This window comes from Taudactylus pleione, unplaced genomic scaffold (assembly GCF_031769625.1).
Source record: "Taudactylus pleione unplaced genomic scaffold, aTauple2 ptg000041l, whole genome shotgun sequence".
Taxonomy (NCBI): Eukaryota; Metazoa; Chordata; class Amphibia; order Anura; family Myobatrachidae; genus Taudactylus; species Taudactylus pleione.
The window spans coordinates 50,486,150-50,511,670 of NW_028284443.1; the positions used below are offsets into that span (position 1 = coordinate 50,486,150).

A 25,521-nucleotide genomic window follows, 5' to 3' on the forward strand; every position below is an offset into this window, starting at 1 on the left:
ATGTGTAATAATAGCACTAATATAACTATTTTGGGTACTTAAGTTGTGTAAATAGCTTGCTATTAGCATCTTTGTAAAAGTGGTGAAGAATGGAATAAAGCAGTATTTTTTGGTGAAAATAAGTAGTCTAGTCATATTTGGGGTACTTGAAAATGGGTGCAAGCATATTTTAATGTCTCTAAAGTGAACTTTTAAAAAACGTGAAAAATCTACCTGCTACAGGTACATGCACCTGCAATCCCAAAAACACCTGAGCCATTCTTGCAGCCCCTCAAGAAGTCTATTTCGCTAGTTTTTATGTTTGTCTCCCCACTTTTTACTTTTTTGCCCCAAAAATTACATGTCTTTTTTGGGGTGTTCTGATGTAATTTTTTTTTTGGCTGATTTGTCCTTTGGGGGGCTTTCTCAAGGGTTCTGAGACTTTTTCCTATGTTTGCACCCCAAAATAAAGATTTTGCACTTTTTTTCACCTCCTATTCATTGGAGATACTTTTTCGCCTATTACAACGCATTGAGTTTCCGCTTAGGCGAAATCGTCCTGGAATTGACTATGGAGATACTTTGAAAACAGGCGAAAACTTTTCTCCAAATGGCACTTTTCGCCTCTAACTGAATCTGGCCCTAAGTTGGATGAGTTGTCCATATGACTGAAATTCCCAAAGGAATTAGAAGATGAACTAAGGGAAAGATAGCCACTAAGTCAACAGGCTGTTGTCTTTGAACTGTTTTTGGAGTATTCCTATTCCAGATGTCTTGATCTACCAAAGCTTGATCTTGCTTGGAACTGCTGTGAGAAGGTGACAAGGAAGTGTACCCAAATCTCATGTCCATGGATGCAGATTCTGTAGCGCTGCTTTTCTTGGAGGCATGGAATTCCTTAGTACGCTGGCCCTTTAAAGCTTGATTTTACTCAGACTGTAAAGGAGTGGAGGACAGAGCAATAGATGAGATTTTAGGAGTTGAATGTTTGGTTGATCCCACATGGGCAGTCCTTGGGCTAAATTTCTCAATGACCGCTTTACTAAAAGTCACTAAATTCTGGAGCATTGGATCATTAGACTCAATGAGTGGGTTATGCCATTCTAAGGCTTCACCTCCTGAAGGACAGTAAAATTATTTTAACAATATTGGTAGGAGTGTGTTCTCGGTGGAATGACATAAGATTCTTTTGATACACAGACGTTAATCAAGCCACACAAACAAATATCAGTTTAAAAATACATTTATTACAAAGTAAAAGAATGAGAGTAAAGTATAATAAACACTTAACTTGCTTGTCAGATCATCTGCCCAGACCATAAATGGTTTCATTCCCCAGGAGCCTCTCCAACAGTTTGAAGCTGGGATCTCGTACATCGAGTATAGGCTGCAGGCTGAATGTATACTGACAAATTACAGCTTTATACAGGAGAAAAACTCATGCATAAGCATTCAACAAGTACAAAGGTCATGTCCGGATATATACATACTAATAGGGGGCACTGTTGCCTCAATTATGAATGTTGGAAAAACTATTTATGAGGGGTGTTTTATCGTGTATGTACGCAGATAAGATGAAGGTAAGATCATGTTGACTCAGGATTAGATATGTCTGGCTGTCAGGACTGCGACTATTTCAGTGCATAAAGATAGACTACTTTTGCCAAAGTTCCATTGTGGTCATTGGAGGAGCTATCCTGCTTGCTGGAATGCTTCTCATTCAGGGGATACCATGTTAAAGTGATCATCTGCTTCCCAGGTGTCGTCAAGTTGTGGGATTCCTAGATTGCTCATTATTTCAAACCTGATTCCATTTGAGTCACATGTTCTGAAACTTCCTATGGATCACAGGGGAGGCAATCGGGAAGCCGACTGCCTAAATACTGGCAGCCAGCTTCCCGACTGTCTTATCCCGGCATGGGTGAAATACCGGGCGTCTAGATGTAGACGCCCGCATTTCCCCGACGCCGGGAGACCGGCGCCCGGCATCCCGATCGTAGTGATGCTGGGTGCCGCGAGCGGACAGCCGCGGGGGGGAGGGTTAGGTTTAGGGCTCCCGGGGGGGACTTAGGGTTAGGCACCCCCCGGGAGGGTTAGGCTAGGGGGAGGGAGGGTTAGGCACCCCCGGGGGGGACTTAGGGTTAGGCAGCGGGGAAGGGGGTGGTTAGGCACTTAGAGGGGGGATTAGGGTTAGGCACTTGGGGGGAAGTTAGGGTTAGGCACCCCTAAGGAGGGTTAGTGGATACTTACCTATCCACGATTGGGATTTCCAGCGCTATCGGGCTTCCGCTGCGTTGCACTCTGCTCCATGCGGCCGGCGGTATTTCATACCAATTCCGATCACAGACCTCTAGGATAAAGCCTGTTACTAACTGTGTTTCAGTGTCTGTGCAATGTTGCTTTCAGGTCTTTTCTTGGATTCCTGCCAGATCCCCGCTGTGCCTGTGGATTGCTGTGGACTTTGTTATATTCCAGATGAAGTTCTGATGTCAGTCACCTGCTGCACTACAGGGCTCAGCATTCCTATTGCCTAAGTATTGCTTATTGCTCCATCACTGCAGTTTCACCATTTTGCTGCACTATTTACCTTTGCCTGTTGTCTTTCCGTTCCTGTGGATATTGAACTCATCCTTGTTACAGTTGTCAACTGCACCGTTACAGTGTCATCTCTGCATCACGGGGCTAAACCCCACTTCGAACCCTAGCCACACACTACAGGGTCCAACCCTGCTACAATTTTCTCCACATCACGGGGCTCAACCCCGCTACAATCTTCTCCGCATCATGGGGCTCAACCCCGCTACAATCTTCTCCGCATCACGGGGCTCAACCCCGCTACAATTCTCTCTGCATAACGGGGCTCAACCCCGCTCCGAACTCTAGCCACGCCGCAGGGCTCAACCCTGTCCTGGAATCTCATCGCCTTACGGGGCTTAACACTGGTCCAACTTCACTATCCCACAAGGCTCAAGTTTGCTTCATCTCTCGGCCCTGTCCCGGAACTATATGATTCTGTGCAGCCCGCTCTGCTCCGGATTTCTATCACTACAGGGTTCTACCCTGGCAAAGGTCCTCCGTGTCATCCTGAGGTGTTGGCCTCATTCTGGACTCGGGGTTCCCTACCACGTTAGTACTTATAAGTTAAAGACTGCATATATATATTTGGGGGTTCTCTCCTATATTATTGCATATGTGAACCACTGTGCTGTTTGAGACTTTATTTGAGACCTTGCTGATTATCATTCTTTTGTGAATAAATTCTATTTTACTTTTATCCTGTGCTACTGAGTGTTATGGAAAGGTCATTCCTAAGACCACCCCAGTTTATTGTGCCTAGTAGGCCTGCCTCCCTCCAGGAGTCTCAAGTGTCGGCAGCCGTGACACTGGCCACAGAGAACTTTGTCCCTTTCTTTGGTTGTTTCTGTCAAAAACACCTAATGCAAAATTGGACCACCTTCTAATGTCTGACCATTGTCTAATGCCTGATACATTTATAAAATCACACAACAATATAGCTTTCTGCAACCATTTTATGTACTCCCATTACAGAGTGATACCAGATGATAAATTAGACTTCATAATGGTATTGATTAAGTAATGCATAATATTGTGTCAAATCTCCATCAAAGCAAATGGATGCTGGAGCACCAAATGAGTTCTGAAAGATTGAAGCTTGTGATGCACACTCAGAAGCAGGAATGGAATTAACTTGTGGAACTTCAGACTGGTGAGAAAGTGTCATGTCTGGAACAGACTGGTGTCCTTTACTCGAACCAACTGATGGGACTGGATAGGGTCCAAAGGAACTGGAGTCAGCTACAACCAAAGAAGCCCTTGAACAGCCTTGTGGAGCCATATTGAGTCTAGGAACATTTGAACCTATTGGAACTGAAGGAGATGGAATCTGAATGGAACCAGAATGGGTAGAATCCAAAGACAGAGTTGAAAAAATGGTACTCAGACTGCTGTCCAATAGGATGATATTCTCGGGGGATGATTGACAGGAATCAATATCTGAATCTGTGGTACTGAAGACTCCCTCTGGGACTGAGGCTCTGAAGACCCCATCTGGGGTTAGCGGATTCGAATTTTCTCCTGAAGCTGAAGACTTAGATGACCCATCTGGACCAATGGATGGGACCGAATTGGGTAAGGATACACTTGAATTGGTAGGAATCGAATGCGACTGAACCAGAAATACGGATGGAACCAGATGGAGTCCGGAAAGAACTTGAATTGGCTGGAAATGAAGGAAGCAAAATCTGGCTAGAATCAGAACAGACAGACTCCAAATGTTCAGATTGCCCTTCTTGGACCATGCTGGTAGCCAACATGGTGACCTGCTCAGGAAGTGGCTGACAGGAGTCCATGACTGCCTCCATGGCACTGAATCCTACCTGGAATCTTGGCACTGAGCAATCCTGCTGGGGTGGAGTAAATCAGATACCCTTCCTGGGGTTTGCAACACTGATATCCCTCCTGGAGTTGGCAGATAAGATTTTCCTCCTAGAGCTAAAGGCTTGGATACCTCTTCTGGAGCTAGAACAATGGATAACCCTCATGGGGTTAAAACATCAGATTCCTCTTCCGAGGCTATTGAAACAGATGCCCCTCCTGGGGCTGCAAAATCAGATATCCCTCCTGGGGCTGTGGAATCAGACGCCCCTCTTGGGGCTACAGACTGGAGTCCTTAACTGGGACAAGTCGAATCCGAACTGGAATCTGAACAGGCAGAAACCGGTCTGGACCTGGAATGGGCACTGGAGACCCCTCCTGGGGTAGGCAAATATTAGATATCTCTCTGACTATGAGAGGCTTGGACATTCTCCCTTGGTTCCCAAATCTAGAGTAGGAGCATCTTGTTATGGGGCCCCATTCATAACCTTGAACTTTCTTTTGAATGGCAGTCATTACCCCCTTGCCCAGGGCTGAGGAAACTGGAACTGCAGATGGGAAGAACTGAAGACACGGGCACTGTGACACTGACAGTTACCACCACTGTTTGACTTGCGAAAAGAACAATCGTTAATAAAGTGATCTGCACTCCCACAATAAAAACAGAGACGTAACTCCTTGTGACGCTGATATTTAGCCACTGAGAGCTTGGGATGCAGGTAACTCCGGTGTTTCACTTTACTTTGCATGGAAGAGGTCTTTAATTCTTGGGAAGTCTGAGACAGAAGTCTCTTCAGACATGGGATATTAAGCAGAAGTCTTCATTGTGTTATAGGTATCAAGAAACTCTGGAATAATCTGAAAGTTTTTGGTGAGAAGGACTTGTAACTGTTCCAACAATCGATGAAAAGTAGTTAGGTGGTCAGGTTTAAAAATAATAGGGAACGGAGGAGTCAGAGAACAACTGAGTGGGTGACTTGCAAACTCAGGAAAAATCTCTTTAGCAGGACTATAGTTGATGATGGGGTGCAACCGTTGCTTCAATGTCATCCAGCCGACTAATCAGACCTTGCAGGAACTGTATAACTTGATGCTGTGCTGACTCTTGATTATCCAGTCATGAAATGAAAGCCTGAAGAGCATTGGTACTGTGATTCTCATCCGGAAACATTAGGCCTACTTCTACTGTTCTTTGATGCGCATGGTATGATCCTACAGCACTGAGTTCTCCGTGGACAGACAATTAATGGTGACTACTATGCAAATGTCCACATGTTGCTGCTGTTGCATTGGCAGCACTGACTAAATTTAATGGGACAGCCTCCATATAGCCCGGACTAAGCGCCCTGTGATTTCTGGCCATTCCCAACCCTGAAAAAACAACTGCGTGGAAAGAAGTTCTCAACAGATGACGAAGTGAAAAATGCCACAGCTGCAACACTAAAAGTGATGTCACAAAACAGTCTACTGCACGTCTTTGAATCGTTGTTGAAATGCTGCAAAAAATTTATTGAATGATGAAGGACACAACTTTGAAAAGAAAAATGTTCAGATCCTGTGGAGTCATCTGATTCGGAAAAAAAAAATCAGCCTCATTACTTTTCAATCAGCCCTCGTACATATATATAGCATTTACAAAAGAAGGCACTCAAAAGGAACTTTAAAATAAAACTTATCTTATGGAAAATACATTTTGGTCCAGGACATTACATCATAGTTAATTAGAGCTTCAGGAACTGAGGGGCCAATTCAGACCCGGATGCTAAGCTGCACTCTCTCGCAGCTGGCGGACATGCAAATGCCGCGATTGCACAGCCAGGCTAAAGGACGCCCTCTATGTCTTAGAGAGCGACGGAAGAGTGAACGCTCACTGGTGTAATGATGCTCACTTTTCTTTCTTAGCACATGTCATCACCAGGAAGTGTATGATTATTCAGTAACATTGAGAGCCATTGAAGCTCCTCGCAGCACAGCGATCACTGCAGGCTGAAATACAACCAGGTGACGTATACAATGACGCTGACATGCTAATTATGCACGCCTAAAGAATGCCGTTTTGACGCTCAGACAAGACTGCGTTCGCACATCCACTCCCCCATTTTCCCAGACCTTCCCCTGTTACCACCCACAAACGGCACTATCTGTCACTCAAAGGAACGGCCTGACTGCAGGCTTCGAGCGAGCACTTCCCCATTGCACAGACTGGTTCGGGACGACAATCGCCCATAGTGAGCAAACGCGGCTTAGAGTCCGGGTCTGAATCGGCCGCTGAGTTCCTGCTTATTCCTGCTGAAAAATAGCACTGGTCACACTGACAACTCACAACTGTTATACACTGATCACTGTTTATGGGCCACACTGACATCACACACCTGATCCACAGTGATCATTATACATTGGTAACAGCGCCATCACACACCTGGTAAACACTTATCACTATACACTGGTCACCCGACATCACACACATGGTATATACTGATCACTATACAAGGGTTACACTGGCATCACACACCCAGAACACGCTGATCATAATACATGGGTCACACAGACAATAACACACCTGGTACAAACTGATCACTATACATGGGTCACACTGACATCACACACCTGACACAAACTGATCACTATACAAGACTCGCTCTGACATCACACACCTGGTACACACTTATCACTATATACGAGATCACACTGACATCACACACCTGGTACACACTGATCACTATACAAGAGTATCACTGACTTCACACTCCTGGTACACAATGATCACTATACAAGGGTCACACTTACATCAAATACCTGGTACACATAGATCACTATACAAGGGTCACCCCGGCACCACACACCTTGGCATACACTGATCACTATATAAGGGTCACACCAGTGCTTAAAGTGGTCCTAGAGAAGTGGTGGAACTCACCCCCCACCCGGCGCTTATTTAATAAAGGGACTGCGTGTGTCTATAGCGCATGCTGCAAAAAGAGGCGTGGTCTCAAAAAGAAAGAGGTGTGGTCACACAATAGTATCAGCAATTCAAATTGCGTCACAAAGTAGCACAATCTTATTCACATTACACCACACATAGTGCCCCTGATTCACATAGCACCACATAGTAGTGTCCTTTATTCATGTTTTGACACACAGTAGTGCCCCTTTTACACAATGCCCACATTAGTGCCCCTTATACACAATGCCCACAGTAGTAGTGCCCCTAATACACAATGCCCACAGTAGTACCCCTTATTTAATGCCCACAGCAATAGTGCCCATTACACATAATGCTCACAACAGTAGTGCCCCTTATGCAATGCCCACTGTAGTGGTAGTGCCCCTTATGCGGTGCCCACAGTAGTGCCCCTTATGCAGAGCCCACAGTATTGTGCCCCTTATGCAGTGCCTCCAGGAGCAGTGCACCTTATGCAGGGCCCCCTATGCAATGCCCCCATTAGTAAAGTCCCCAGTGGTAATGCCCCATTAGTAATGCTCCCCAGTGGTAATGTCCCCAGTGGTAATGCCCCCATTTGTAGTGCCCCCAGTGGTAGTGACCCTAGCAGTAATGCCCCCATTAGTAGTGCCATTAGTAATGTCCCCAGTGGTAATGCCCCCTGTAGTAATGCCAGCAGTGGTAATGCCCCCTTTAGTAATGTCACCTGTAGTAATGCCCCCAGTGGTAGTGACCCTAGTGGTAATGCCCCCATTAGTAATGCCCCTTACACAAGAAAAACCCATAATACTTACCTAAAGCCACTCTCCTGCGTCCGCTGCCGTCCGACTGGCGGCTCCTCGGAACTATGGGAGAGACGTCTCTCCCATAGTACCCATGGGGGGAGCCAGAAGCCGGTGCTCAGGAGTGAACTTCAGCCTCCGGCTGCTGCTGTGGGGAAGGAGCCGGGCGCCCACTGGTAACAAAATCTCAGCGGGCACCCGGCATCTCCCTGCGGCGCCGGGCTGACAGAGTGGGTTTGGTGGGCCAGAGGAGGCGGAACTGGTTCTACCCCATTCCAGCCCACGTTAACCCCCGGGTCACACTGACATCACATACCTGGTACACACTGATCACTATATATGGGTCACCCTGACCTTACACACCTGGTACACACTGATCACTATACATGGGTCACACTGATCACTATACAAGGGTAACACTGATATCACACCCATTACACACTGACCACTTTACATGGGTCACACTGATTACTATACATGGATCACACCAACATCACACACCTGATACACACTGATCACTATGCAATGGTCATATGGACATCACACATCTGGTAAACACTAATACCTATACACAGGTCACACCTACATAACACACCTAGTACACATGATCACTACACATGGATCACATTAATCAGGTAGATGTAATCGTGTGAGAAAAACCAGAGGGACCTCTGGAGAAACAGCTGTAAAATGCAGCCCCAGGCTCCAGCTAGGGTAGGAAGAAGCTTAGTAAAACGCACCTAGTACTGTATATTGTAGTGTAGCTACATCACACACCAGGGCAGGATTAAGGACTGTGGGGGCCCTTGGGCAACAAATGTGTGGGGGCCCCTATCGATAAAAGTTGTGTATATATAATAGATACAAACACACATGCATAAATATATATATATTATATATATATATATATACACACACAGATTGTCCAACATATCAATGCACATTGGCCTGTCACGCACAATTACAGCAGGTCTGACCCGTCACAGAAAGTGCAAGTCTCGGCGCACGCAGTGAGTACTCAAGCTGTGTAGGCAATCTCATTGCCTAATTTATGCACGCCCATGCAACAGCATTCCAGCGGACAGGCATGCCTGTGTTACTGCAACCACTCCCCCAAATGCTCACTGCCTGTAACTCACTCTGCGATGGATTCCTGTCTGCGCGCGTGAGCACAGTACGATCGCTGCGCAGCAATCAGCCGATCTGCATATGTGGTTGCAAGTGCAATCCGTGCTGAATCAGGCCCAGAGTAAAGGCCCCCATACATCAGCAACCAGAAAACCACAATTGACCAATTTGAAGATTTATTGCCTGATGTTAGGATTTCCCAATTTAGCAATCTGCACCCATACATTACAGATCTCTTTCAGTGATTTGCAGATCATTTTCAGCAAACACAGATCTGCCAATCTTGAAAGGCGAATCATTTTACTAGTAACGGTCTGCATATCTGCTGATCATGTCCATACACTAGCAATCTACAGCCCCAATCCATCTGTGACATCCAACATGTTTGACAATCTGATTTAACAATTCCAATCACTTTGTGGTTGCAATCTGCGATCTGTGAAGCCCATACTGTACAAATCAGATTTTTATACACAATCGATTGCAAATTGCAGAATTGCGACAATCGATTGCTGATGTATGGGGGCCTTTACTCTATTCCCAAATCTGAATCAGGCCCCTAGTACACACTACACATGGGTCACACTGAGGGCCTGATTCAGAGCCGAACGCTCTGACCAGAGCGCTCGCTCTGAATTAGTGCCCTCCTAATTGAAAATGGAGCGTCCTCACGGCCGCTCGCATAGCTGTGGGTGACCACCCACAGCATATGCGAGCGGCCAAAAAGATGGTCGCGATGGTCTTTGACCATCGGGCTTGCGACGAGACCCTGCGGTAGGGTCTCGCTGCTGCAAGCCCAGGAGTGATTTTGGCTCTATCAGAGCCAAAATCACTCCCACTGACATCATTACTGATGTCAGTGGGGCCGGGCTCAGATGGTAGGCATTCCCATGGGAACACCTCCGTCTGGCAGCCACGCCCCCGGCACGCCCACCAAAGGGGGCGTGCTGTCAGTCACCATCGACAGCACGCCCCCTTTGGTGCGAGAACCCGAGCGACGTATTCCTCATCGCTCGTCGGGTCTCGCGCATGTGCACGACGGAGCTCCCTCCGTCGTGCGCATGCGCACAACATCGACCCGCTTGCGAGTGTCCTTTGCTCACGAGCGGGTCTGAATGACCCCCTGAATAAGTAGATGTAATCGTGTGAGAAAAACCAGAAAGAACCGCTGTATAATGCAGCCCCCAGGCTCCAGCTAGGGTAGGAAGCTTAGTAAAATGCACCTAGTATATAGTAGTGTAGCTATAACATGGACATGGAATGCTAACAATGAAACAGACATACATTCTTTATCATTAGTACCTACTAAGTCAATATTGTCAGCTAGAATAGGTGATAAAAGTATAAGATATATACTCCCAATGCATAGGTGGCCACTTTAGTTGGTATAAAGGAGCTTGAGGGACTGTTTCTAAGATGGGAGCAAAGTGAAAAAAGAGCAACTTTACATCTGCTCAAATACTGGATGCAAATACATATATTTATTTCTAATGCAGTTTCAATACTGCCTGCTATTGTATTAGGATAACTACTCACAAAATCTTTCTCCGGTGCCCCTGACAGCCGTGCATGCAGTGTGCACCAGGGACCAGAGCCAGGAAGAAGTGTGATAGTGTTAAGGCCCCCATACATCAGCAATCGATTGTGGCAATTCTGCAATCGATTGTGTATAAAAATCTGCAATGCATGGGCTTCTCAGATCGCAGATTTAACAATTCCAATCACTTTTTGGTTGCAATCAGATTGTCCAACATTTTGGATTTCACAGATGGATTGGGGCTGATAACTGCTAATGTATGGACATGAAGCCTGATTCAGAGCCGGTCGCTATTTGCGGTCGTTCATTCAACAAAAAGGGGTGGCTATTCAAATGAACCGTTCGCTCTTTTCGGTCTGTTGACGCCTCTATGTCTGAACGAGCGAACAAAACTTGCGGTTGTAATTTTGAAAAAGACGCCCCCTGGCCGCTCGCACCATACATGTCCGCTATTTATTAGATTAATCGAGTACATCGAACAGCGTATGAACTGCTCGCTATTCTTGTGGCTGGTGTTTGCTACCACAAATTTGCGAGCAGTTCTGGCTATAAAATAACCCAGTGACGTGGTCAATGACGCTCCAGTATTAATTATGCACACCCTTAAAACGCCCGTTTTGACCTTTAAGCACGCCTGCGTTCTGATTTCCACTCCCCGTTTTCAAGCACCTTCCCATGTTACCACCCACATACGCCTCCTCCTGTCACTCATATTAGCAGGAATTCGCTATTTAGCGTACAAACGATTTTCGGCCGCACTGACTGGTTCGCGCATGCGTATTAAGATCCGTACGCATGCGCAGTTGGGCAAACATCGCCCGGAGCGAACGAGCGGCCGCTTACGAGCGGCTCTGAATCAGGCCCATGATCAGCAGATATGCAGACCATTACTAGTAAAATGATGGGCCTTTCAAGATTGTCAGATCTGTGTTTGCTGCAATCGATCTGCAAATCACTGAAAAAGATCTGTAATGTATGGGCGCAGATTGCTAGATTGGGAAATCCTAACATCGGGCAACAAATCTTCAAATTGTTCAATTGTGGTTTTCAGATTGCTGATGTATGGGGCCCTTATCACTATCACACTGCTTCCAGCTCTTCATCTGCTGGCAAGAGGATTTTAGTAATTTCACGTGAAGATATTCATCTCCTCCGCTGTTTTCCCTCTCAGATCACACCTTATAACCTGCACGCTCTCCTCCATGTCACTGAAATCTACCAAGCCTCCTGTAACCCGAAGAAATATTTACGCTATTAATTTTCAACTGTCACCTCTCTGCAACAACTACTCTCACCAATTTCTACATCCACTTCTGAGATTGCTGTTTCACACCTTAACCAAACTCTAGAAATAGCCATTATTGAAGTGGCTCCAGCGTCACATTGGGATGTAGTCAGGTTACTGGCGGCCGGCCTCCCGACACTGAAAGCCCGACATTGGAGTAAAGATAGGTGGCGAAATCCTGACTCCTATCATTAGCCCGACAAAATCCCGATGCCCGGCATATCGAGCGAAGGTAAGCCGGGTGTCTTAGGTTGTAGCCCCCCCTGGGTGTGGAAAGGGGGGTTAGGGTTAGGCACCACTAAAGGAGGTTTAGGGTAGGGAGAGGGGAGGGTTAGGGTGCTTACCAGCCCTAGTCGGGATTTTGATCCATCGGTCTTCTATTGTCGGTATTTGATTACATACTGACTCCCGTCACATCACACGCCATGTCAACCGTGGCATTCTAAATTAGCAAGACACTTACACAATCCCCTACGTAAAGTAATAATAATGTAATTTATATAGCACTTTTCTCCCAATAAGACATTTGCATTTAAAACACAAAATAAGCTTAACATAACAGAGAAACATTTGTGAAGGGACATGAGTGAAAGTAAACAGGAAAGTCTCCAGTCTGTTTTTGAAGAATTTGAGAGTGGAGGCCTCTCGAACTGTGCAGGGAAGCGAGTTCCATAGAGTCGGAGCCGTAAAGCTAAACGCTCAACCCTCAGATGAATTCAGGAAGATTCTAGGTACTGCTAATAGTACTTTATCTACATATCGCAGTGATCGAGTGGAGCAGTAAGGAATCAGAAGGTGGTTCAGGTACCTTGGGCCCTGGTCATGTAGGGCTTTGAAAGTTATTAAGCCAATGTTGAAATAGATTCCCCATCCTACAGACAGCCAGTGAAGGGAATAGAGAATGGATGTTATGAGGCTGGAACTGCGTTGGTTTTGTTAATAGTCTGGCAGCTGCATTTTGTATCAGCTGCAAACAGTGCAATTCTTTTGCTGGGAGACTCAGGTAGAGTGTAAGCGTGATGATATAAATGCATGTATGGCTTTAGGCAGATTTTCGGAGGGAATTAAGTGCTTGATTCTGGCTATGTTCCTCTGATGAAAGAATGAGGATTTGATTGAAGCTGATAACTGATGTTTAAGTGTCAAGCCACTATCCAGGACAGCACAAAGATTCCGCACATGTTCAGTATTTTGTACTTCTGAACCCCCAAGTTTAAATCCATTTGGTTGGCTATCCTGCAGTCTTGTCCTTTGATGGTGAGCTACTATCGTAAAGATATCTGTTTTAACAGGGTTCAGTTGCAGCCAATTGGCACTCATCCACTCCTGGAGCTCAGCTAGGCAGCCATTTAGAGTTGTTATTGGGTTCTGAGTATCCGGAGCAAAGAAAAGGTACAGTTGTGTATCATCTGCATAGCAGTGCTAAACCGGTAAACCAGGCCATGACGTCAGTAGTAGAATGTATAATGCAGAAAGCATGGGCAATAGTATAGAACCCTGTGCAACACCGCATTGTAGTGGCACTGGTAGTGATGAGTATTCTCCAGAATAAATCTCTGTAACCTGCTGGTGAGTAATGATTAAACCATTTCAGAAATTTTTCAAGTGCTCAACCAGAATCCCATGGTTCATGGCATCAAATGCTGCAGAGAGGTCCAGAAGGATTAAGACTGAACAGTCATCTCTGTCTCTTGCCATCAGAAGATCTTTAAGCACATGTACCAGTACTGTTTCCATGTTATGACTTCTCCTGACTGGAATAGATCATAAATATCATGGGTTGAAAGGCGGGTTTCCAGTTGAGTTGCAACCACTTTCTCAATTACCTTTTCTAGAAAAGAAAGGTTTGATACCGGTCATTTTAGTGATGTCCTGCAATATATTCCTGTCCAATTCCTCCCTCAGGCCTGGTGGTCTATAGATTACCCCAGAGCGAATAATGTCCATCTCCCATTTCTATGGTCACTCAAAGGCCCAGGGGCGTATCTATAATGGGTCCAGGTGGCCCCCGCACCGCACACCCTGCACCCATAATATTACTTACCTCTCCGGAGTCCCACGACGGCGCGTGGGTCCGGCGCTCTAAAATGACTGGAAAATGGACGCGGTGGCCATTTTCCCATCGTTTGCGCATGCGCAGTACAGGTTTTTTCATTTTTTACTGCTTCAGCATTTTATTAATGGGTCTGGACCCCTTGTCCACATACAGAGCTGAACCATATCCTCAAGGGTAATGAGCCTTTGCAACATTTAGTTATTTGCAAGTGTGAGCTGTATAAAAGATTGAAACTTTCCACTGTGAAACTCATACACCAACCAGTGTTCCGATTGAGGAAGTAAAAGATTAAAATGAATGCTGTTTATTATACAGGAAATCATCTGTAGTGAACTTCTGAAAGATATAGGGTCTTTTTCATTGTATTTTAATGTATTTATATATACTTTTTATTTGTACGAATAAATTATGTTAGAATTAGGGATGTGCAGGCTTGGTTTTACTCGGATTTACTCGGTTCTTATCGCCACTTTACCGCAAATTCAGATTTATCATATTGGCTATCCAAAACACATGATAGGCGATAGCCAATAAAATGCCGTTTAAAGATCCGAGTAAAACCGAACCCACTCACCCCTAGTTATAATACACACTACTGTACGGGTTGTAGTTACATTGTTGGCGGGCAGGATGCCGGACGACAACATATCGCCGTCGGAATCCCGCTACCTGGCATAACTTCGACGCCGATATCCCGAGTGACAACAGGATACCGACATCGATATTCCGAACCGCTGGAATGCCAAACAGTGATCGCGGTGAGCCAACAACCCCTCACTTTAAAAAATCGGGTCCTACCAGACATTTTCTGGGTCTCATCTAAATCCAATGAAGCATGTAGCAGATGACATTGGCCCCGTATAGGAAAAAAACACACACATTGGCCCCAGTAGGAAAATATACACCAAATTGCCCCAGTAGGAAAAAACCAACACATTTGTCCCACATGAAGAAAAACACACACATTGGACCTGATAGGATAAAAAAAAACCCACCAACACATTGGCCCCCACAGGAAAAAATATAAACACATTGATTCAACTTCATTGCACTACCGCCTGCAGTGCTGTGTCACTGCATCACTGTAGCTGGAGGTGGAATGCAGGTACCTGACGTCATGATCGGGCTGCATCTGAATCACATGGAAAAGTCCAGCTCTGACAAACTACAAAGGATGCAGCACCGTGGGTACAGGCAGGCTTACATCAGAATATGTGGGACCAGTATAAATTAAACAAGTAGGGCTCCCCAATCGGAGGCACACAGATAGGGGGAAGTGGCAGATGCTCACAAAGGCTGGGTGGGCAGAGGCACACATGGGGACTGGGGCATTGGAAGGTGACACACATTGGGGGTTGGGACACTGAACAGAGACACACATTGGGGGCTGATGCAGAGGCACACATTGGGGGCTGGAGTTGAGAGAAGTATGTGTGTGTGTGTATATATATATATAAAAATATACTGAGTGTGTTGGGGGCAGCTCTCCATACTCCCCAGGGGCCTGGCAGCAGTGACATCAGATCGGCTGCCTGTCATTACAATGCACTGGCTACGGGGAGCTTTCAGTCGGCTCTGCAGCACTGTACATCGGTGTTGTGAGCAGTCTCTGGACATTCCCTGCTGACCACACTGAGCTACGCAAGGCCGGTGCACTGTAGTGACAGGCAGCCAATCTGATGGCAACTCCCCCTCCCCACGCGCAGGGCCCCCAAACACACCTGGTGGCCCTGGGTTCGTCTCCCGGCGGCCGCCACCGCACAGCGCACGCTATAGCACTTTTGTGCAGCCGCTCTGCCGACCACATGAGATCGCTGCGAGTCTGACCTGGGAACGGGGAATGCGGGAAGGAGAGCAGTGAGACGCTGTCTCGCTGCTGCTGCTCCAGGGCCGTGGGCATGGCCAGACAGTCCGAGGTCGGAGCGTGGTGAGCCGGCCGGTGTCTGACTAACTGGTCAGATTGGGAGAGGAGACGCCACATGGCGGTGACTGAGACGCCGGCGGCTGTTGGTTGAAAAGATGCCACCGGCGGTGATAGGCTGCTGCACCCAGCATAGCCCCACACAGAGCTTCCTGCAGGACCCGCTGAGTTTTTAAAATCTGGTCCGCAACTCCCCATAGCGCGTAAAAACGTGCAAAAGCGCGTATTTTGCAAACCCTGGCCAAACGTCCAGGACCGGCATCATCATATCCCCGGGAAAGTGGGGGATAGGTTTAGGCACCCGCAGGGGGAAATTAGGGTTAGGATGCGGGGAGGGGGGGATAGGCACCACCAGGGGTATAGTTACAGTTAGGCATCCCCCCCGGGGCGGTTAGGTTTAGGGTGCGGGAAAGGGGAGTTACAGTTAGGCACTACCGGGGGGAGGTTAGTGAGACACCACCACGGGAGGGTTAGCGTACTTACCTTCCCTCGTCTGCATTTTCAGCAGCTGGTATTTCATACCCGACCCCTACTGTACATCTCAGGATTTATATGGAATGCACAGAGATAAATATTTACTATTTATTACTACTCTCCAGTGCTGTTATTCTTTTTTTGTTTATGGTTGCTATAGGCAACATCTCCACTTCTAAAAACTCGCACTTTAGTAAATATACCCCCTAGTGTAAAGGTGCCCCCACACATAGAACGACAGATCTGGTAAAAAAATGCCCAAATTGTGAGTCCCCACTCACGATCACGATGCGATGCACGCCCCCGCAGGTCACACATCGCATCTTCAGATCTGCTGTGCTGTACTGCAGATCTGACAATCTAGACACAAACGCACTGTTAAAAACTCTGGCTGCAGGAGATTGGATGAAGATTGGACAGCATATCGTATGCATATCATGTTCTGAGCTGTCGGGGAGAGTTTCAAGGGAAATTGGACACATCGTCAGATCGTGAGTACATTGGTATGAGGGCCTGATTCAGACCCGCTCGCAAGCGGGTCGATGTTGCCCAAGTGCGCATGCGCACGACGGAGGCGGCTCCGTCGTGCGCATGCGCGAGACCCGAATAACGACGGCCAAGCCGACGTTATGGGTCTCGCACCAAAGGGGGCGTGCTGTCGATGGTGAGTGACAGCACGCCCCCTTTGGTGGGCGTGGCTGCCCAGACGGAGGCGTTCCCATGGGAACGCCTACCGTCTGGGACCGGCCCCACTGACATCACTAGTGATGTCAGTGGGAGTGCTTTTGGCTGCACGCAGGGGTCTCGCGATACTTGCGAGATCCCGCGCATGCTCAGTGGAGCCAGCTGGGACAGAGACACAATGCATCAGCACTAGGCTGATGCGCTGCTGTCTCTAGCGGGTAGCGCCGGAGGGGAGAGTTATCACTCCCCCTCTCCGGCTGATGAGATGTTCTTACATCTCATCGGTAGTGCTTCCTGCTTCGCCTCGGTAAAGAGACGAAGCGGGAAGCATTATAGCGGCACGGTAAGTGCCGCTATCTTACATCTACCCCATCATGTTATCTGGCCGTAGGACCCGCTGGCCGGGGGGTTGTGTATTGCAATGCCCCAAGATATCTGCAGATATATTGGTCATCGGCTGTACAGCATCGCCGAAGCGATATGTCTGTGAATGACGTCGTTCACAGACATATTGTCTGTACACACTGGCTACAGGCACAAGATATATTGGCCGATCAATTGATCGGCCAATGTATCTTCCAGTGTGTACCCAGCATTACATATAAAGCTATTAATCAAACTACATCAACATACATTTCTTCGCTTAAATCAAATATCTCCCAACCCGACCGCTCCGCTCAAGATCTGCATCTCTCATCCCACATGCATTACCTGCTCGGATTCACAATAACACAACTTTTTCAGGCTGCACCCATTCTGTGGAGTGCCCTCCCAGGCACAATAAGACTTTCCTCTAGTCTCTAAACTTTCAAGTATTCCTTGAAAACTCTGCAAACTTATCAAATTCCAAAATCACCCACAGAACCTCCAAAAGCTATCCAAACCAACTACCTCCTTTCTATACAGTCCACACATAACTATACATATTTTCTCTTTTTTCACATTCTCCTGACCCTAGGCCAACATTCCAGTGTGACTGGGTCATACAACCCACTAAGAACCTCTGCAATCTGTTTGGACCAATATGTAGCACTCACCATTGTGTATCAATGCCTATTTCCCTATAGACAGTAAGCTTGTGAGCAAGGCCCTCTTACCAGGATGTAGTTATATTACCGGCGTCCGGAATGCCGGCCGCCAGAATCCCGGCGTGGAAAGCACGATTTGGGAGTAAAAATAGGCGTCGAAATACAGAGAGCTTTGTAGGTGAAGATGAGAATACAAATACTGGACAGCTTTATTTTGACACTGAAATTTAGCGTTCATCTAGTACACTCCTTTCCCAATTCTAAATTTCTCTGTAAAATGGTTTTGTCAAGGTGCAACTGCAGCCGTATTTTTTTTCTTTACTCCCAACTATGAGCTCCTGGGAAAAATATGATATGAATGTTTTATGTATGAGATTGTTCTTCTGGTGTGCAGGTTGATTAAAAATATTCAAATTATTTGGATTTTTTGTCGGTTTACAAAAACAAAACAGATAAAAAAAAAAAAGTTGAGAACACAAAAATGTATTTGTAACTCAAAACGAATTAAGTTAATAAAAGTACTTAGCTTACCATTGTAGTTCAATGTAAATGATAAAAAAATATTTATTTGTACTTCTATGTCAATTATAAAAAATATGCATATAATTGCAGTTCTGTAGTTTAAATATAGCCATAAAAAAACAGAGGGAAGTATGAATGGGAGCAAACGAAGCATAAAAACCCACTATTCATCATCTTACAGTTCATTTTCATTCTATAGCTTTATGCTCAGTGTGTACACTGTTGTGCCACACCAGTTGCTAGCATTAAGTACAGTTGCCAATAACAGGCTGGGAGCATGGACTCCAGAGTCCAGCAGCAGCGGACACAGGCAGCTGAGAGTCATTACCTGGGAGCATACAGCAGCTCCAGGTACATAACACAGGCAGTTAGTGACGTCAGATATTCGCGCACGCGTTCCCGTAACCACGCCCTTCCCCTCACACTGACACCCCTCACAGCCAATGAGGGGCTAAGGAGTAGGCGCTAGCTGCTACGTCACATCCAGCTACTCTTCCACCCATACAGAATTGTGAATTGCCCACCGGAGCCGGCGTAGGGCGGGGCTACGCTGACTGACGTCAGACATCTTGCAGCCAATCAAACAGCAGTTCGACCAGACGCCGCCAAGCTCGGTTTTTTGTTTGAGGTGACGGGAAGGGAGGATACAGCAAGAGGAGGAAGGGAAGAAGGGCCGGGGAGGTCGGCGACAGTGCGCGCACACACACGGAGGGCGGGTGTTTACGGGGTAACGCACCCCGATAGCTGAGGCCACGAGAGCGGCTGCAACCTCGCGCGCCTTCTCTCGCGGCAGTGTGCGCGGAATTCCGCGTGCGAGGTTGCAGAGCTCCCGGGGCGGCCAGAGGCGCTGGGTGCTCACTAGGAGGGTGACGGGACCCAAGGGACCGCGAACTCCTCCCGTGTAGTGAGTGGACGAGCTGCAGCCACCGATAATGCTGCACCCCCGCGGCCTGGCCATGCCCGCCCTTGTCCCTCTCTTCCCGTGACAGCCTCTGCCGGGTACCCCCTGCTGCCAACAGCCTCCGGTCTGTGGTCGTGCGCTCCGCACCTGCTGGCCCGTCCTCGCCTCTCGCATGAGCCGCCCTGCACCCTCAGCTGTCTCAGAGGCGCTGCGCTGACGGAACTGGAACTACCGCCCCTGCACCCGGGCCGGAGGTGGGTGTCCTGCACTGGGCCCAGTAATACATGTCTGCCCCTCACATGTCCTATCGTCAGCGGTCACACACTTGCACCGTTCCCCCTCTGCTTGGGGCCTTTTGTTTACACCTCCCTGCTGGAGCCTCGGAGTGAGTGTAAGGCCGGGGCCGTGTCCCCAGAGCTGCTCCCTGCGAAGCCCCCAGGAACCGTGGCCATCAGCAGCCTGGGTAGTGACAGGTTATTGTGTGCCTTCGCCATGACAGCCGGGGACTGGGGCAGCTGCCGGTGCTGAGGGATAAAATGGCTGCCTGTGTGTAGTGCTGTGCCCCAGTTACACGGCCGTGCATCGTGTGATTGCAGTGTGGTCTGGGTGCTAGGCGTCCCTGTATTTCCCTCTGCTGCTAATCTGCGGCCCCTGATCTGGGCTAGTAATGTGGGCCATCACTTGTACTCATACGGTTATTTCCCAAGTGTTGATCAGTCTAGGCTTGCATCATGATCGGAGTTTTATCTCTATAGTTATTACATTAAAGTGGTCTGCCAGCTGGGTGATGGTATTTGCAATATATTAGTGGGTGGGGAACTGCAGGACTCCTAACACTTAAGGGCCTTTTTGCTGTATTGATGTCCTAGTTTTTTAGTTTCCTGTTGGCTTCAGTTCTTAGACCTCCTCTTCCTCCTCCTATGCATGGTGACTTGGTGAGCAGGGGATATCCTTGCCCCTGGACAAGGGGCACATCTATAGGGGTTTGGAAAGTTTATTTCCTGGGGTTGGGAGTGTGATTGCTGCTTGTGATCCCTTCCATCTGTATGCATTGTTGGCTGCAGCACGTGTGTTGTGTTTTTCCATTAGACTTCATCCTCCCTCCTAAATTCATGCATGAGATCCTTTCCTGTAAGTGCTTGGTGTGTCCTCGGCTTATTTTGGAAAAGGAGGGGAGAGGAGTAGATACACAATCCCATAACCTGAAATGACCCCATAGACGCATAAATTGTGTTCTGGAGGTGCGGGTGTAAAATTATGCGGGGCTTAACTTGTAAGTGCCAGTGTGGCATTTTCTGCAGCAGTAAATTATTGGCATACATTACAAGCAGGATGGTGCAAAAAAACAGGTTTTTCTAATTTTGTTCAAAAATAAGCTCATTCATGCCGTACCTATTGTATGTATGGCAAATAGTGTTCTGTGTTTGAGGCCTCCCACTGTTTTTAGTCATGTGAAGTTTTGACTTTGACTGTTCAGACTTGTCACACAACAGCAAAGGGGCCTAAGAATAGGGGTTGCAGGTTTTTGGTTATATGCTTCAAAGAGCAGCCAAGCGTTAGAATAGGCAATAAAATGTGCTTGTGATAGTTGTGTTTTTTAGTCGTCTTTACAGTTACATTTTTATGGCTTGTCTCTTTGGAATACTTATCTAAATTTTGCATCTGTGTTCGACTTGCCAATGGTCTAACTGTTGCTAGATAATATATTTTGAATGGTAAAATTATGTATCCTTTCTCTATTAGAATGGTAATTGGAGCCTATAATAAATGTCCATTTTTATTTTTAACAGAAGATTCAACTTGGTGGTGTTCCTGCTCATTTGAGCCAGTTCATTTAGTTTCAAGTATCTGGTAACATGGCAAAAGATGTAAGTATGTGTGTTCTTAACAATCTTTGATTTCTGAACCATATATTTAAAGTACATAAGTCTTTAATTTTATCACTTTTTAAGGTGTATATTTAATTGCCATTCAATAAATGTATATAATGTTAGTGACTTGGCATTTGTCATTATGTTGGCTTTGCGGTTAAATAAGTTCCCTGTCTTAATTTGTCTGGTGTCTCCCTACACTTCAGTGGGGATAAGTAAAGTGTACACTGTTATAGAATTTTGTGAGGTTTCCTCCACTGGGACCCACAGCATTTGGTGTGTTCTTCAGGGTTCTAGCGCTCATATAGAAGCCTATTTTTGTCTCTTCCATCACTGCTGAGGAACAGGGGAGAGCAGACAAAGAAGCTGTGTATAAAAGCTTCTGCTCTTTGGAGGATCTACCACTCAGCAGCTGGCTTCCATTTACAGCTCCTGCTTCAGGTCCTGCCTGCTCAGAGGAGACTGCTGGATATCGGGAGAAGTCTCTGGACTCTCTTGGAGTGTACTACATCAGGGTTAGGATTAGGACAAAATTTCCTTAAACTAAATAAAATTACTTGTTGTAAAAAGATTTTTAATGTATATCTGCACAAATTCGGGTTCTTTTCTCTAATTCAGAAAAAATTCCTATTAGTGGATAACATACACAACACACAAACTACAATCACAAAGTGATTTGTCTGCTTGGAGCACTGCTAAATAGCATGAGGAGAGTGCTATGGCAAGATAGGTGTAATGTTTTAAATGCAAACAGTAAGGTGCTAAACTGGGTACACACTAGACAACCTGTGTACCCGGCTGACAGCAGATGTGACTGAACGAAATATTGTTCGGTCAGTACACCACACGCAGTCTGGGAATGACTGCATGATGTGTAGTTCCCCCGTCGCATTCAAATGCATGCATCAGTCAGATCTTCAGATTAAGCAGCATGTACAGCAGATCTGAAGATGCGACGGACGACCCTGTGCGAGCGCGCATAGTGCGTATACACTGGATGGTTTGTCGGGAAAATCGTTTTAAAAATCGCCCTAGTGTGTATTCCGCTTTAAGGCTGACTGAGACCACCTCTGAGATTCATCAAGGTTGAAAGTGTTTGGCTGGGGACAGCATTCAAGTTAAGTATGGTGGACCCTGTACCATCACTGGTGTGTTCGTGCCAACAAAACAATCTGCAGATGGGAGGTGAAGCAGGAGTAGAATACAGCATACCTGCAGTTTCCATTTTAAAGAGATATTTGACTTTATTAATAATCTTGGCAAGAGGCGGCTAGGGTCTTTCTATTGCTGTACAATCTAGGGTTTAGCAGCAATCAGGATATGACCTAAAACATTTCTATTATTTCTCCTTCATCCACTAGGGGACACTGGAGGCTTCAAGACAGTGGGGTATAGACTGTGCTAAGTGGAGCTGACACTTTAAATCTTTTGAAGTGTGACTAGCTCCTCCCCCTCTATACCCCCCTACAAGCCCAGTCTGTTTGTGCCCGAAGGGAGCTGGATGTGTTTTACACTCCTCCTCAGGTTTTAGGATATTTAAAGAATAAAAGCATTGAGGACAGACAGAGGCAGTAGCTGCACTGCCTGTCTGCACCGTGGGAGCTGCTGGGGGGGACCTGCTCGCAAGTGCATGCACTTTGCCTGGGGTCCCCGACTTCAGAGACCTCCATCTCCATATAGGGGGTGCCACATGCCGCTGCTCTCAGCATGCATAGCGGACACCCAACAGTCATAACCACAGCAGGCAGCTCCGTAAGTATTACCTGGTAACCAGATTACCACAACAGGCGGTATTTAACAGCAGCAGGCTGCCCCAATTTGCGGGGCAGCCAGGCCAGTGTGTAGGCTGTGTCAGCCATTTTTCCTCCCGATTGTGTGACAATTGCAATTTTGAACTAACTGCAGGGATGACGGAACCATCGTCTTGGACGCAGGCTACATCTGTTATGTCCTCTATCTCTGCTGAGCTGGAGGCTTCCAGGTTAGCGGCTCTAGAGGAACCAGCATGGGCAAGGTCCTTGGCTGTATCCATAGAGGGGATTTCAAAAGCCATGACTTTCCCGTACCACTACGGGATCCTCTCAAGTCTCCAAAGAGACTTACCCTCAGTCCTCCAATCGGACGACTCTGAGCAAGAGGATATGCCAGATTTAGAAGAGGGTGAATATGCTCCAAATTCACCTAAAGAACTCCAAGAGGCGTCTGAGCCGGTATCTGAGGGGATAGAGGCTTTAATTTCTGCAATCCAACAGGTTTTGCCGATATGAGAAGGGTACAGGTCCTGGTCTGACAGTCTTTCATTTTAAAGAAGCAGAGACAGGCTATTGCTTTTCTGGTCTCAGAAGAGCTAGATTCTTTTCTAACGTCAGCTTTGGGAACATCCAGGTCAAAAATTTCAGATGTGCTGGCGGTTACCATCTTTTTTATCATTTTCCAGCAGATAACAGAAAATCTTGTGAGACTCCCCCTACAGTAGATCCATCCATATCACGGCTGTCTAAGAAGACTACACTACCAGTTCCTGGGGCCACGTCTTTGAAAGACACATCTGACAGGAGATTGGAAAATACTCAAGTCCATTTACACAACTGCAGGGGGTGACTCTGCATCCTGCGATTGTAAGATGCTGGACTAACAAGGCAAAACAACTGGCTGACGGAATGAGAGACCAGCTGCCGGTGGAAGACCTTATTACATTGGCAGAACATATAGTTGAAGCTGTGGCATATCTTGGAGAAGCGTCCAAAGACGTTAACAATATCGCTTCCAGAATTTCGGCTCTGGTGATTTCAGCACGAAGGGCGCTGTGGTTTAAACATTTGGCAAGTGGACGCAGAATCAAAGAGCTGTGGAAGCACTCCCATTCACGGGAAGTGTATTATTTGGAGCTGAACTAGATAAGTGGATTTCTCAGGCTACAGGAGGTAAATCCACTTATCTTCCGTCTGCGGCTCCAGCCCCTATTAGATCTTACTCGGGACCCTCGTTTCGGTCCTTTCGTGGTTGCTTCAGAGGAGGACCATCAACTTCCTGTGGTTCTAGAGGTCAGGGTAGAGCCGCAGCAACAACCTCTGCTCAACAGGAGGTTAAGTCCACTACCAAGCTGAGTACATGACTGGCTTCCCTCTCACCTGGGGGACCCCAGAGTGGGAGCGTGTCTTTGGGATTTCAGAGAAGTATGGACGGAAACTTGTATGGATCTCAATCCATACCTAAGAATTTGCAAGATGTAGTCCCTTCAGTCGGTGATTGCGGGATTGGAGGAAGGCAAATTTCATGGTATCTCTAGATATCAAGGACACCTACCTTCACATTCCTATTTGGCCACCTCACCAGGCATTTGGGATTCGCAGTTCGGAATTCACATTTACAGTTTCAGGCCTTACCCTTCGGCTTATCAGCCCCCAGGGTATTCACAAAGATCATGGCTGTGATGAAACTCCTTCGGATACAAGGGATCACTATTCTCCCTTACCTGGACGATCTACTGCTGAAGGCACATTCCAGGGACCAATTACTGCAGAACATCAGTGACACACAACCTTCTCACTCGTCATGGATGGATCCTAAATTTCCCCAGGTCTCATCTGCAACCGACGCAGAGGTTACAATTTGTAGGAATGATCATGGACACATTGTTTCAACGTGTCTTCCTCCCTCAGGAAAAGGTAACTTCCATTCAGGAAATGGTGAGGATGATCCTTCGACATCGTCAGGTTTTTGGTACATGTTTGCATCCGACTCCTGGGGAAGATGGTATTGGCCTTCGAGTCCATTCCTTATAGTCGTTTTCACTCCAGGACATTTCAGCTAGATCTCCTCTCACAATGGACAGGATCCCACCTTTTCCTTTACCAACGGCTAAGGTTAAGTCCCAGAACTCGGATATCACTGCTGTGGTGGTTGAACTCTGGTCACCTAATGGAGGGAAAGTGATTTGGAGTGTGGGATTGGATTCTTCTCACCACAGACGCGAGTCTGAGAGACTGGAGAGCTGTGATTCAAGAACATCACTTC

At 46.9% G+C, this 25,521-nt stretch overlaps 1 protein-coding gene across 2 annotated transcripts in view; it reads left to right on the plus strand.

Annotated features, from left to right (window-relative positions):
* The first annotated feature begins 19,306 nt into the window (after window positions 1-19,306).
* Window positions 19,307-25,521, plus strand: part of TFDP1 (transcription factor Dp-1) — a 160,816-nt gene continuing 154,601 nt past the window's right edge. The window contains exons 1-2 of one of the 2 annotated variants that reach the window (XM_088458704.1): window positions 19,307-19,887; window positions 21,424-21,501. In XM_088458704.1, the coding sequence (XP_088314830.1) occupies window positions 21,490-21,501 (12 nt within the window). In that variant the 5' untranslated portion in view covers window positions 19,307-19,887; window positions 21,424-21,489. The remainder of the gene's footprint in view (window positions 19,888-21,423; window positions 21,502-25,521) is intronic. The other variant, XM_088458713.1, reaches the window with a different exon arrangement.